General features: G+C 38.9%; 1 protein-coding gene across 1 annotated transcript in view; it reads right to left on the bottom strand.

Moving 5' to 3' along the window:
• The window catches only part of ADAMTS12 (ADAM metallopeptidase with thrombospondin type 1 motif 12), a 187,078-nt gene that overhangs the window by 64,492 nt on the left and 108,803 nt on the right, over positions 1-13,783 (bottom strand). The window contains exons 5-9 of the mRNA XM_042875418.1: positions 13,023-13,106; positions 11,670-11,794; positions 9,614-9,763; positions 5,875-6,018; positions 2,651-2,795 (exon numbers count right to left, since the gene is read on the bottom strand). Of these exons, the coding sequence (XP_042731352.1) occupies positions 2,651-2,795; positions 5,875-6,018; positions 9,614-9,763; positions 11,670-11,794; positions 13,023-13,106 (648 nt within the window). The remainder of the gene's footprint in view (positions 1-2,650; positions 2,796-5,874; positions 6,019-9,613; positions 9,764-11,669; positions 11,795-13,022; positions 13,107-13,783) is intronic.

Raw genomic sequence — 13,783 nt, 5'->3', positions numbered from 1 at the left:
TGCATGTGCCTAAAACACACTACTGCACTGTGCTTCAAATGCCAGAGAAAGAATAAAAAAAAAACAGAATATCCTGAGTTGGAAGGAAGCCACAAGGATCGCTGAGACCACCGCCTGGCTCCACACAGCACCACCCAAACCCAACCTGAAGGCAATGTCCAAAAGCTCTGTGAGCGGCAGCAGCTCAGTGCCGTGCCCGCTGCCCTGGGCAGGCTGTTCCGTGCCCACCGCCCTCTGGTGCAGAGCCTTTCCCCACCCCCGGCCCTCCCCTGGCGCAGCTCCATGCCGTTCCCTCGGCCCGGTCGCTGTCACACAGAGCAGAGCTCAGCGCTGCCCTCTGCTCCAAAAGGAGCTGCAGTTGCCATCAGGCCTCCCCTCAGCTCCTCTGCTCTGAGCCCAGCACACCTAGGCCCTCAGCTGCTGCTCACACAGCAGCCCTTCAGACCCTCACCACTTCTCAGCCCTTTTTTGGATGCTCTCTGATGATCTTATGTCCTGTTTGTGTGGTGGTGCCCAGAAGTGAAGAGACACCGAAACTGAACACAGCTTTCCAAAGGTTGCAATTTTTATGAAGTACAAATACTCATATTTCAAAGTCAAGTGTTCATGGAGAAAATTCTTTAGCTTTAAAACAAGTTCCCATATCAATCTCCATATACCAGAGCTTTTCTCCATCTTTAAGAATAAATGAAACAACAGTACAAGAAAAAGCACTCTTTACTGTGTATTTCTGTAAATATGTGAAGGAATTCATGACTATAACATGGACTCAAGGCAAGGCAAGTGTATGATGTACACTTTCCACTCAGTCTGTGAGATAAGGGTCTGTACCTTAAAAAGTTCAATGTAAAAAATCCCAATTTTACCAAAGTCGGTGGAAGTTTGGAGGTAAGGAGTGGGTTATAAGATAAAGATGTTGAACTTCTATTATCTGTAGAAAGCTACAGATTTACTTACCATTTGGAAATCTCCCTAATCTGTACTTTGCTTTCTATTTTTTATTTTTCTTACTATAGAGACAACATGCAGGTACTTCACAAGATACTTCGAGTACTTGCAACTTAAATGGTTCATGGAAACCACTATATGAATTCTAGAGCTCGGTCTTTGCAAAGTATAATCACTGAACACCTGGGTATCTTCAGCTAAACACAGATTCTTCTCTGTGGATTGAATTCAGATAGACATTAAAAGTTGCACAACAAATATAGCTCTGACAGTGACTGTTAAGTAAACAGTGGAAAGGCAAATAATAGTTAGACCTCTTAGATGAAATGCCAGGCAGACTATACTATTCACAATTCATTTCCTTGCCAGTTGCAGCTACCTGCAAAACAAAGTCCTTGCAATAAAAAGCAAAATAAGATAATACCAATTAGTCTTCTGACACATGCCTTGCTGTAAAATTGGTCAATCAAAAGATGTCAAATGTAAAGGTCTACTAGGTTCAAACCGAAGGAGACACAGAATAAAATAGAGCTGCAAAATTACACTTCAATTTTCTATCTGTACCATTGGACAAATTACAGTAGCTGGGGAAACTGGAACAGCAAATGAAAGTAATTTTTCAATACCTACTTCAGATTCAGTAGTTGCAGTTCAACATTGGTAATCATGTTATCTATTAAGGCTAAGGAGATTAATCAGAAATAATCCCTCTAATAGGATACACTAAATGAGGATACACATAATTATCCAAATGGAATAAACAATCAAGATCAGCAGTCCCCAGTCCACAGCTGTGTGCAATACCTTGCCTAGAGAAGACAATACTGCCACAGCCCTTTTTAACATGGGGATGAAACATACTGTTGCCTTCAGTGTTTGCTGAATATTGCAGTCCTAAACTCATCAAAATTTAGTGATCACTTAGCTAGAGTATCACTTGAAACCACTATTTCTGAACTGATCTATGTAGGAAAGTACCAGCTGAGCAAACTAGCTCTGATGCTAGGTACAGTTACAATAGCATAGCACTGCACCATAGCTAATATGATCTATTACCCTGCATTACTTTCTAGCTTTATGGGGAATCATGTTGATGTCAGTTTAATGTTCCTATGCATCTCTGTTTTGCTGTGCTATGAGATAAAGCCCCAGGCTACTATCCAAATTACCCATCTGCACATATAAATCTCATGCATGATGGGGACTTAAAGATTTTGCAGGGGACATGGGCTGAAATTTCCTTTAATTATTTAGTCTATCAAGAGTGTGAAAAGTCAAGACACTGGAAAAGAACACAAGCCAGATTTCTTCAGAAAATACTTTCTGGAATGAGAGAGTTGTTGCCAGAAATATTTTGTCAGTATCTTGTTTTTGAAAATGTGACTCCACTTACAACTAACTTAAACTCACTAATAGAAGTTTCAAGTCAAAATTACTCCAGATGGGCATTTAATAGCAGGTATGGGCCCAGATCCAGAGAATGTCTTGGAATAAACAAAGCATACAGAACAACAACTCTCTTCCAGAATCTATAGTGTGGAATTAAAATACCATGTTAGGCAATGCCTGTACTGCATATATAGCCTATAAGACTGAACATGCTGTATGTAGTTAGCAACTGAATTTCAGTGACTGTGCTTCCATACTGTTCAAAAAGACTAAGTTATCATTAGCAGAATAAATAAAAATATACAACACTCACATCCACATCTTCACAGAAAGTAGCATTGGAACCATACTGAAGCTGGCACTGGTGATGCACATCATAAATCACCCCTGGAGCAATGATTGGGGACTTTAAAACTTCTTTTTGGGGGATGTCATCCAGACAGAATCCCCATCCTCGGCTAAAAGACAAAAATTGCATACTGAAAAAAAAAGCAAAAAACACCTAACCCCAAATCAAAACAACCAACCACACTTTTCGATACTTCTATGCAGACTTTTTTGTATGGCCTTTGGAAAAAAACTCTTCTATATTCCATCTAAGGTATGCTGAGGGGCTACCACCAAACAGCACTCACTTCTGGTTAAAGAAATTTTTAAAGAGAACAAAAAACTGCCTTCTCTGGAGCAACCCCAGTATCACCAAGAGGACTTTTATACAAATTCCAAACTCTGGAGTAGGATCATTAAAGTCTAAAAAAGTAAAGGAAAGCAGAACAGAACAGAAGAGAATAGAATAGTATAGTTTATAGTATAGTGTAGTACAATATATAGTGTAGTGTACAGTCTGGTGTACAGTGCAGCGTAGCATAATGTAGCATGGTAGAGATTAGTACAGCAGCATAGACTACAGTTCAATTGGAAGACATCTTCAAAGAACATAAAGTTCATCCTTCTGATTACTTCAGGGCTATCCAAAAGTCAAAGCACAATACTGAGGGCATTATCCAAATGCCTCCTGAACACTGACAGCCACAGGGCACCAACTACCTCTGTAGGAAGTTCCAGGATTTGACCACTCTCACAGTAAAGGAACTTTTACCTAATATTCCATGTGAATGTTCCCTGGCACAGCACTGTGCTGTTGCTGTGTGGCATCAATTTGCAGAGAGCAGAACCTCCCACTGCTTCGCCTTCTCATAAGCTGCAGAGAGCAGTGAGGTCACTCCTCAGCCTCCTTTTCTCCAGACTGGACAAAACAATTGTCCACAGCTTTTCCTCACCAGTACACGTTTTCCATCTCTTTTACAGCTTTATTGCCCTCCTTGGGATGCTTTCACAAGAACCTTATCATCTTCTTGATATTGTGGAGCCCAGAACTCCAAGAATACTCCACTGCTAAAGATCTGCATACAATACTGCTGTGCTAAATACAGCAGAGAATTTGCCTATTCTGATTGCTAGCTGTGCTGTGTTCAGTGCCCCTCACAAGGCAGTTTGCTCTCTTGGCTGCCCAGGACCTCTAGCACTTCTAGGTTTCTCCTGCTTGAGCCACTCTCCAGCCACTCATCTCCCATCTGTGCCTGTGTCCAGCACTGCTTCATTCCAGGTGCAGCACTCAGCATTCTCCATGTTAAACTTCATGCTCTTGCTGACAATGCTTCAACCGATCTAGATCACTCTGCAAGGCCCCTCAAATCTCCAGGTAGTCAGAAGCACCTCCCATTTAAATGTTGTTGGCAGACTTGACGAGAAGTAGCTTCCTTCTCAGCCTTCTGTTTGAGATTCCCACTACAGATCTCTCAGTTCTTTCCCCACTGTGTTCAGGGTGCACAGCTAATAATCCCAGACAAGAATTCCAGTCTGATCAACAAGAGATTAAAAATCAGCCTCGCAGTTGCTCAGTGTCATCTGCTCACATCTGGACATGAGCCAGCAGTGAGCTTTTGCAGCCCAGAAAGCCAACTAAAATCTTGAGCTGCATCAAAAGCAGCATGGTCAGCAGGACAAAATAATCTTGCCGCTCTGCTCTGCTCTGGTGAGACCTCATAAGCAGTACTGTGTCCATAGGTGGAGTCCTCAGTACAGGACAGGCACTGACCTGCTGGAGTGTGTCCATAGGAGGGCCATAAACAAGATGTATGGAATGGAACATATGCCCAAAGATAGGGAAGAGAAGGCTGAGAGAGCTGGAGCTGTTCAGCCCGGAGAAGTGGAGGCTCTGTGGTATCCTGATAGTGGCCTTTCAGTATTTAAAGGGGGGGCTATAAGAAAAAAGGGACAAACTTTTCAGCAGGGTTTTCTGTGATAGGAGAAGGGGAAACGGTTTCAGACTAAAAGAGGGAAAACTTAGAATGGATATAAGGAAAAGAGTTTTCACAGTAACAGTGATGAAGCACTGGAATAGGTTGCTCAAAGATGTGATGATTGCCCTGTCCTTGGGTACATTCAGGATGGACCAAGCTCTTAACAACCTCATCTAGCTGAAAATGTCTCTTTTCAGAACAGTTGGACTATATGACCTTTAAAGGTTCCTTTGAACTAAAATGATTCTATCATTGTATATTCATTGAGTCTAATCTTCAGTCTATTAGGAGGCAGCTCACATTTTTTTCAGAGTATTACTTACACTGAAAAATTAATTTGTAGCAGCAGCCCACTTGACATTAAGTACTAGTTCAAATTGAAAGAAGTCTTCTTCCTTGTACTTTAACGGGCCTGAGCCAAGGATTAATAATTTGTCTATTAGAGCAGACTCACTGATCCCCATGGCAACTGTTTTCCAACATACATACTGAAATAGAGCAATCTTCAAGCCATAAATATTACTTAGTAATTTACTTCAGGAATTTGGTGGTGGCTATGCATACTGAATCATGTCCAACTTAAAACATAGCAAGAAATATGAAGAAAACTTCTACTCCTTCTTCTCAGCCTCTAACTTACAGCAAAGCAAGACTAGATATTATAAAAAATGTAACAGCTATATTCGTGGCTCTGAGAGATTTAAATATCTGTGGCTCTTATGTGTGCCGATCATCCTGAGACCAGGCAAAATAAGGCATGTCAAATGGAAATATCATGAGGTCATTGTAGCTCAGCGAGTAGTTTCAGAGAATATCACCACTTCTGGTGAAATTTATACCATATTGCTGCTCATATAAAGAACTGTTGAACTTCAGCAAATCATTGAAAAGGATCACGTATCACTGTGGACAGAGGCAAGACCAGGTTCTCTCAGAGTTCTGGACAAAATGCTTCTTTCTTTCTGGTAACTTCAAAAAATTGCAGGTTGAATCAAACCTGAGCTGTTATGACAAGACTGGAGTTCACTCCCAGAAAACACAAATATAGTGGAGCTTTCCAAAATTTCTAAGCTATATTTCTGAGCTATAATCTCATTCATGGTAATTAATTCATGCATACTACAAAAACCTAAATCTAGTAACATAATAACGCAGGATTTACTTCTAACCTAATATAAACATTTCATACACAGTTGTACTCATCTTGGGGAAATGCTACAACCCGGTCACTCACTCTAGGAATCGTGTGATGTACTCCTTGCTGCACTGTGACCAGGTGAGTGGAGTAGGATCATACTGCAACTGTCGGGACATGATGTACGGGCGCTTTCCAACAGGCTCACAGTCATTCTCTTTTCCGTCATGCTGGATACCAAAACTGGAGACACAAAACAAGATCCAGTAACTCCAGCTGCTTGGTTGTACCACAACACCCATCTGTGGGTTCCACGCTGTGTTTAAAAAGACACTAGGGTTTTCAGTTGCTTCCTCACCTGGTGAACTGTAGATACCTGTTTTCTAAAAAAAAAAAAAATAAAGAACTGATCCAAAACCTACAACAAATTTGTACTCTGCTAGGCTTTCAAGTAAGTCTCCTAGGTACAGCTATATAATTGAGGTACAAAATTAAGAACATACTGTCAAAGGCTACTACATTCAGGGGTAGTTTTGAGAATACTATTGCACAAATTGGCCAAGAATGACATTTAAAATTGAGTTAAGTCAAAACTTATAGACATCTTCCTTGTTCATGGACCCCAGTCATTTAGACTTGTACCACTTTAACTACAATCAGACTTTGTTACTCTCCTGTACACTCCCCTGTTACATCTCTACTTCTTTTTAAATCTTTTTTGGTAGAGATACTGGTTTCCACATTACAGAACCTTCAGCTTCCAGCCTTCACTCCTTTCTATTCAACTTTCTCCAGTTGTGCCTCACAGGCATACAGGTCTCCCATAGCAGGTCTTCCTGATGCGGCTCTCTACAGCTTGTCTGCCTTATTAGGAGATTTCTTTATTCAAGAGCTAGTAAAAATCATTAAAAACAAAAACAAAAACAAAACCTTTAAGTATGTTTGAGTAGGATTCAGCTGACTAACCAGAGATACCTCCACGTCATCTCCTTGTGAAGGAGATTTTGTCTGAACTAATGATATTGGATTGTATATGTATAATATATATATAGGAGTATATATATGATAGTGTATATATATATGTGCATATAGTAGTGTATGAATATTTTGACACTTGAATTGTTAACATCTGAAGTTTTATAAACCCTTATTTCACAGCCTTGAAAACTAACTCAGGTTGTGATTCAGCCATGGATCAAAGACTTTCTGGTGAGTTCAAACCACTAAGTCTTTATTTCTGGAAAATGTAATTGTACCATGACTCAAATGTTCTAAAGGCAGAGTACGATTTCAGTCAGAACTAACTCCAGTGGTGGGCCTGAGTTGTAAAAGCAAGTGTGTCCCCCTAGTGACAGGTCCTTTTCTACAAACAGGATCTGATGCTACAGATGGCTGTGAACATCTAGAGGGGCAGCAAGAGCTTTTTGAAACCATTAAAAATGGGATTTTTTAATCTTTTTTTTTTTTTTTTTTCATTTGTTCTTACAGAGTTTTATTGTCTGTATTTGAAATTTTTAATTCGTTTTCTCCAACCCTGCTTGAGTGAAAGATAGTTACAAATTAATTATGAATGCTATCATTCTCTTTGGTAGACAGTCCTTGATGGCAAGGCCATGCAGCATCCCTGCAATGGCAGCACAGCTGTACTTTGTCTCATCATATCCAATGGAACTGGGCTAGACCAGGAGAAGGTCACACATGGTCTGTGGGGAAAAAGTATTTTCTGACAACTATTGTCAATGAAAAAGGTTCCCTGTCAGCAAGATGTGGGGATCAGAAGGATGAACCTCAAAGCACCTAAATCTAACTGAAATAATTATCATTATTTCATTTCTGAGAATTCACAGGTTGAATAAAGAAAGGCCAATTGATACTTTAATTATTTTCATATCAGATTTTACATCCCATCAGGAAGTATATACTTCAGTCTGAGTGGCAGTTGGGTGTATAAAGAAAGTGATGTGATACAAGAATAAACATGTCACCTAGCCCAGCAGAGAACTGCATGCAAACTGAACTGCCCATGTGATAATGTTGTACCTTGAGGAAATCAATTCAGTGCCAAAACATTCAAAAGATAAATTATTTCACGTGAATTTAACAAAGCAGCTAACCAAACAAAACACCTTCACATAGATAGAAATGCATAAACCTAGTTTAAAGCACAAAATCCCAATTGCAGACTTATAGAATCACAGAATTGCAAGGGTTGGAAGGGACCTCAAGAGATCATCCAGTCCAGCCCTGCTGCTAAAGATGGTACCTACAAAAGATTACACAGGTAGGTGTCTAGATGGGTCTTGAATATCTCCATATCTCCTCTGCACAGCCTCTTCCAGTGCTCCATCACCCTCACCATAAAGAAATTGTTCTGCATGTTAGTGCTGAACTTCCTATGTTCAAGTTTTAGGCCATCACCAAGAAGAGACTGACTTATCTATTTGCTGCCCACCTTTCTTTAGATATTTAAGAACATTTATCATGTTATATATAATATAATATCATTTTAAGAACATTATTAAGAAAAAATAATATCATTTATTAAGAACATTTAACTCTCTCCATCTTCTTTTCTCCAGGCTGAATAGACCTACATTATTCAGACTTTCCTCATACAGGAGATTCTCCAGGCTCTTAGTCATCTTTGTGGCTGTCCACTGGACTCCTTCTAGGAGATCCCTGTCCTTCTTGATCTAGGGAGCCCCGAACTGGACACAGCAATCTAAGTGCGGCCTGACCAGGATGGAGTAGAAGCGGAGAATAACTTCTCTCAGCTGGCTGGCCACACTTCCTTTAATACACCCCAGGATATCATTGGCCGTTTTGGCCACCAGGGCACACTGCTGGCTCACGGCCAACTTGTTGTCCACCAGGACTCCAGGTCCTTCTCTGCAGAGCTGCTCTCCAGCAGGTCATTCCCCAACCTGTACTGATGCATGCAGTTACTCCTTTCCAGTTGCACGACTCTGCAGTTGCTCTTGTTAAACCTCATCAGGTTCCTCCCTGCAAAATTCTTCAGCCTGTCCACGTCTTACTGAATGGTGTGGCAGCCACTCCTCCTAGCTTTGTATTATCAGCAAACTTGCTGAGGGTGGACTCTATCCCTACTTTCAGGTCATTGATAAAGATGTTGAACAAGACTGGACCCAGAACAGACCCACGGGGATCACCGTTTGTTACATGTATCCAAACCTATTCTGTGCCTCTGATGACCACCTTCTGAGCTGTGCCAGTCAGCCCATTCTCAATCCCAAACTAAATGCCAAGTAACTTTAGTAACTTGATCCACGTGAATCCACAATGTAAATGTTATCTGCAGAGGCTGCTAGTTACTAAGAAAAATCCCAAGGTAACCTTAGTAAGATGGGAAACCTGATATTCTTGTGAAACTTGACCTGTTTTATTTAAAAAATGGCTTTGATCTGATCCGCTATACTGAAATACCCAATACAACAGTTATTTTTTATGTAAATGATTGATTTGAAGATCATGTGAAGTAATTGAATAGTAAATTAGTGCAGTCTCAAAAAATGAACAAAAGTGAAAAGTTAAAGCATTAAGTGATGATTCTTTACAGCTGAATTATTTCATCATGATGTACTAATGTAGTAGACTATTAGAAGGGGTATACTTAAGAGTTGTAATTACAAAAAAGTCAAAGGCTTAAGAATTTGTTTCTTATTCTTTTGCTCATTAAAAACAACTATGGCTTTGATTTAATAAAAAAGACACATCAAATCACTCCTTTTTTTTATGTTGTTTCTGTCTGGCAATTTATGTATCAATATGCAAACTATAATTCAATTTCAGCAGGTTTCCCCTTCATTTTCTGTTGTACCTGTGTCCAAGTTCATGAGCAATAGTGAACGCCAACGGAAGACCAGAATCTTCATTGATGTTGCAGCTTCTGTGAGGCTGACACATGCCTGACAGATGAGATAAACCTAAGGTTTCACACGGACGATTCATGCCAGCACAAATGTCCTTTCTAAAATCACAGAAAATGACTTGTCATTAAAAGAGATTAAAAGCAACTGTAATGTCCCTTACATTGGGTGGTACGCTTCCAACTCATAACATATCAGTTCTGATGTATCTGTGTTTTAAGCAGGAGTTGTGATAACATTTTATAAACATACACTTCTTTTGCTACCGTTGTATTATATCACTATAATAAATCATCAATATTGACGCTCTGGTAGTGCTTAAAGACATGCTTATTTTCAACTCACATAAGAAAGTTTTAAAACCTCCATCTCTGACAGCATTTTGATCATAGTACATCTGAAGTTTTCGAGTAAATGCCTGATGACAAATTGCATGCTGGATTTCTTTTCCTCTAATTTTGCACAAGTATTTATTAGTTCTCTCTTACATTTTAAAGAAAACTCTCCCTTTAATTCCACTGTCTCACATAGGACACAGGACTCACAGCTACAGGCAGCCAATATTACAGTGCCGTTACGGAACAGAATGCGTACTATCCTGGAGCTAAAATTCCTGTAAACTCTTTAGGCTAACAACTTCACTCCCTCAGCATGGGTTACTGTCCCTAGCAAGTAGGCATGTGCTGCTATGTCAGCATGAGCATTAAGGAGCTACGCACAGTCAGAACGTGGTCCCTTCCTTCAAAGTGTCTAGCTGGATGCTGAGCATTCTGCTAGAATAAATAAAAGGAATAAATGCATGTTTTGCCTCTGAACAAGTCAAACCATAATACAAACCTCTACGTCCACGACATACAAAGGAAGGAATGATTCAGATGTCCTGTGGGGGTCAGGTTGATTTAACTTCTCCCAGTTCAATCAGAGCAGGATAAAGAGCTACAGCATCATCTCAGGCTCTTTCACTGGGGAGCATACCACTGCAATAGTGTGCCATAGTCTAAGTGGCAGATTTATTACAAAGGATGTGATTTAATCTTGTATATCAGCTCTGCCAGGTACAACACATTTGCAGATACTGAAGGGGTGCCAGAGTGGCTACCCAACAACACCTCATCTTCATTCAAGTGAACCATCTAATGCCTGTTTATCAGGAGTGCTAAACAACTCAACATTTTGAGATTTCTTTTTCTCATTCTTCTCATAACACTTAAGGGTTTTTTCGTTGATTTCCTTCTCCGTCTAAAAAAACTTTTTCTGGATCTGAAACCTAATATTTCCTCTCAGCTTTGAATCCATTCTGACAGGCCAGCAGAAATTCTGCTTTGTGCCCACCAAAAACTCCCTGCACAACCTCAAACTTTTAAGTTTTCTGTGTCTCCATTGCTCGCACATACATAAATATATATATTGTTTCTCATTGAATAATGAGATAATACTTGAAAATCGCACACTTTAAACTGAAGTCTTCATAAAATATTCTTCCATTCTGAGATGTCACTGTTGTTATTTGAGAATTTGCCATTACAGAATTGCTCGTCTACTCAGTGGGTTATTTTGGTACATCCCTTCAAAGGAGAATAAAGAAGTGATTAAGCACTAGATGAAACAGGATCAAGTGGAGAAAATGACTTGAGCTCTGTAAATTGCTAATCTCTCGAGGCATACAATTCCCAATTTCCTGACGAAGACGCATCTCTAATAAAACACCCACATACGTACAGAGACTATTACGTGTACTTTGAAAACAAATGAAAAACAACATCTTTAAAACAGCAGGTCTAACCTTAGCCACGTTTTCATAATATAACTCACATTCTATGCCTGTTTGAGTATCAGGAATGCTCACACTATGTTATTTTGCATTCATTGTGGTATTTCAGAAACAGCACTTTTTCGTGTTTCTACAAAGGATGAACTAGATGATGACACGAGCATTTAAAAACAAAAACATCACCAAAAGAAATGTAACAACAATATTTGGTCACATCTGCTGAACTGTTGCCATACCTTGTTAGAAGAACAGCCACATCATGGTGCGTAGGGTTGATGTCACTCTTAGGATTGACACTCTTTTGCCATTTGCAGAAGCTGGCTAGTGTCTTATCAGCATGGTGAACTATCTTCAAGCCTTGCTAATAGGAAGTGAAGGAAAATATTGCAAAATATTTTCAAAATATTGAAAATATTGTAAAGACAACACTGCATTGCAATCATATGTCAGTTGCATTAGCTGTAAGTTAAAATTTTGACATTTTTGCAGTTGCAAAGCTAATGAAAAAAATAATGAAAAAATAAGCAGAAGAAAGGTACTTTTTTTTGTACACAAACTTCACAAAATCCAACACTTGCAATTTTCAAACATTTTACATTCTCTGAGAGCAGGTTTTTTTCTTTTTACTGAAGAAGTTATTGGAAATTAAACTACTGTTTAATTTCTGTGTTTGTGACTTGATGTTACATGAACAAATTCATGCTTAAGGAATGGTTACACTCTGAAGGGTATATCTCTTTCACAAGAAATTTTAATGTTTTTAAATTCCAGAAGGAGGCAATACAGTCATAAATATTCCTTTCCCATCCTATGATTATATAATACATATGCAAGCTAATGAAACTCTTGAAATAGAAAGTATGAAAAGCCTATTCTCTCCTTACTGGTGATGAGAATCCACTGTATCTTTCCTCATTTCATTTATGCAAACTTTTTAAAAACACCGAAATATCATTGTTAACAGATGCTAATTTTTAGTAAAAAGATGAATATCTTAGTACCAAAATTTAAAACCAAATTTTTAAAGTTATCCACCATGTTTAATTCCAGCATTACCATGCTCAACTGAATAGGAATCCATTTTCTATTTACAAAACAGCCATATAAATTTATCAAGTACACTAACGAATGTGAAGTTAGTTTACACCATTTAGTATCTACTTAATCTTCATTTTTTGGGATTTGAAAGAGGTATAGTAAGAAAAAGCATGTTGCAGCCTCCACAACAAGAATAGTTTTACTTCTTCAAGAGACTGGCAAATACTCTAGCATCATACTTTATTAGACACTTCCAGTAGTGTTAGGTAATTAGACACTAAGTGATGACACACTCCATGTTCCCCATTCCTAATTTACCTATTTTAATTACATTTTCCTTGAGTATTTTATGCAGGAATACCTGAAGTAATCAGCTAAATATTCTTTTATCCAGGGCAGAATTTATTCTAAAACCAGCCAGACCACAATCACCAAATTAATAGAAGATTAAAATGAACAAATGATCTTAAACAAACAAATGCTTATCTTTGTAGTTATGGCACAGCTCACAAGTTTCATAAGCAACATTTTGAAGAAAACAAAAACCTTACCTCCTCCTCCTCAAAAAGGATGAGCCGGACCAGCACAATGTGAATCGCATTGCCAATGCTTGGATCGTGGAACAACCCTGTGACCTGTGCCAGAGCCAGGAGGTATGAGATTAACTGATTCCTCTATAGCAGAACAGAACTTGGGAGAGAAAATATAACATTGACTTCAAGTACACCATCCACCTTAACGTGTGGGGTGTTGTTTTGATTTTCTTTTCTTTTTTAGATCTGTAACACGCTTCACTGAAATTTTACTGAAATGCAACTGATGTCAGAATTACTGCAAAGGGCAGCTCTGCCAGTTGAGCAATGCTTCAGGATTTGGCAAAATTAGTAAGATACAGAACAAACACTTAGGTTAAGAACACAAGATTATTTTATGTCTTCTGGATGAATGTACCAACTTTGGGCTGGCACCCTCCACTGTCTGCTCAACCATTTCAAAGATGATGAAAAACATTAGCAGAAAAGAATGTGATGTGTACAGTCACATAATAACGATGGAGAGGTCCTCTCAGTGCTCAAAAGAGCAGCTTATCAAATCCTCATGTTTTGATTTGATAGGAATCAGCCTCTGCCATAACAAAGCAAAAATAAGTCAGTATTGGGCAGATTAATTAAATTATAGATACTTGGATATTCACAGCACAGATGGGGATGCTATGAACAAAAGCAAGAAATAATTAATCTATGTTTTAAAAAAGCAAAACATTAATAACTGAACTCTTGAAAAGTTTGGCCAAAATAAAATGTGCTGCACC

The sequence above is a fragment of the Lagopus leucura genome, unplaced genomic scaffold (assembly GCF_019238085.1).
Source record: "Lagopus leucura isolate 7727_CA_CO unplaced genomic scaffold, USGS_WTPT01 Super-Scaffold_100014, whole genome shotgun sequence".
Taxonomy (NCBI): domain Eukaryota; kingdom Metazoa; phylum Chordata; class Aves; order Galliformes; family Phasianidae; genus Lagopus; species Lagopus leucura.
Note: the sequence above shows the minus strand (reverse complement) of the source record. Positions and strands in the feature narration are given on the sequence as shown.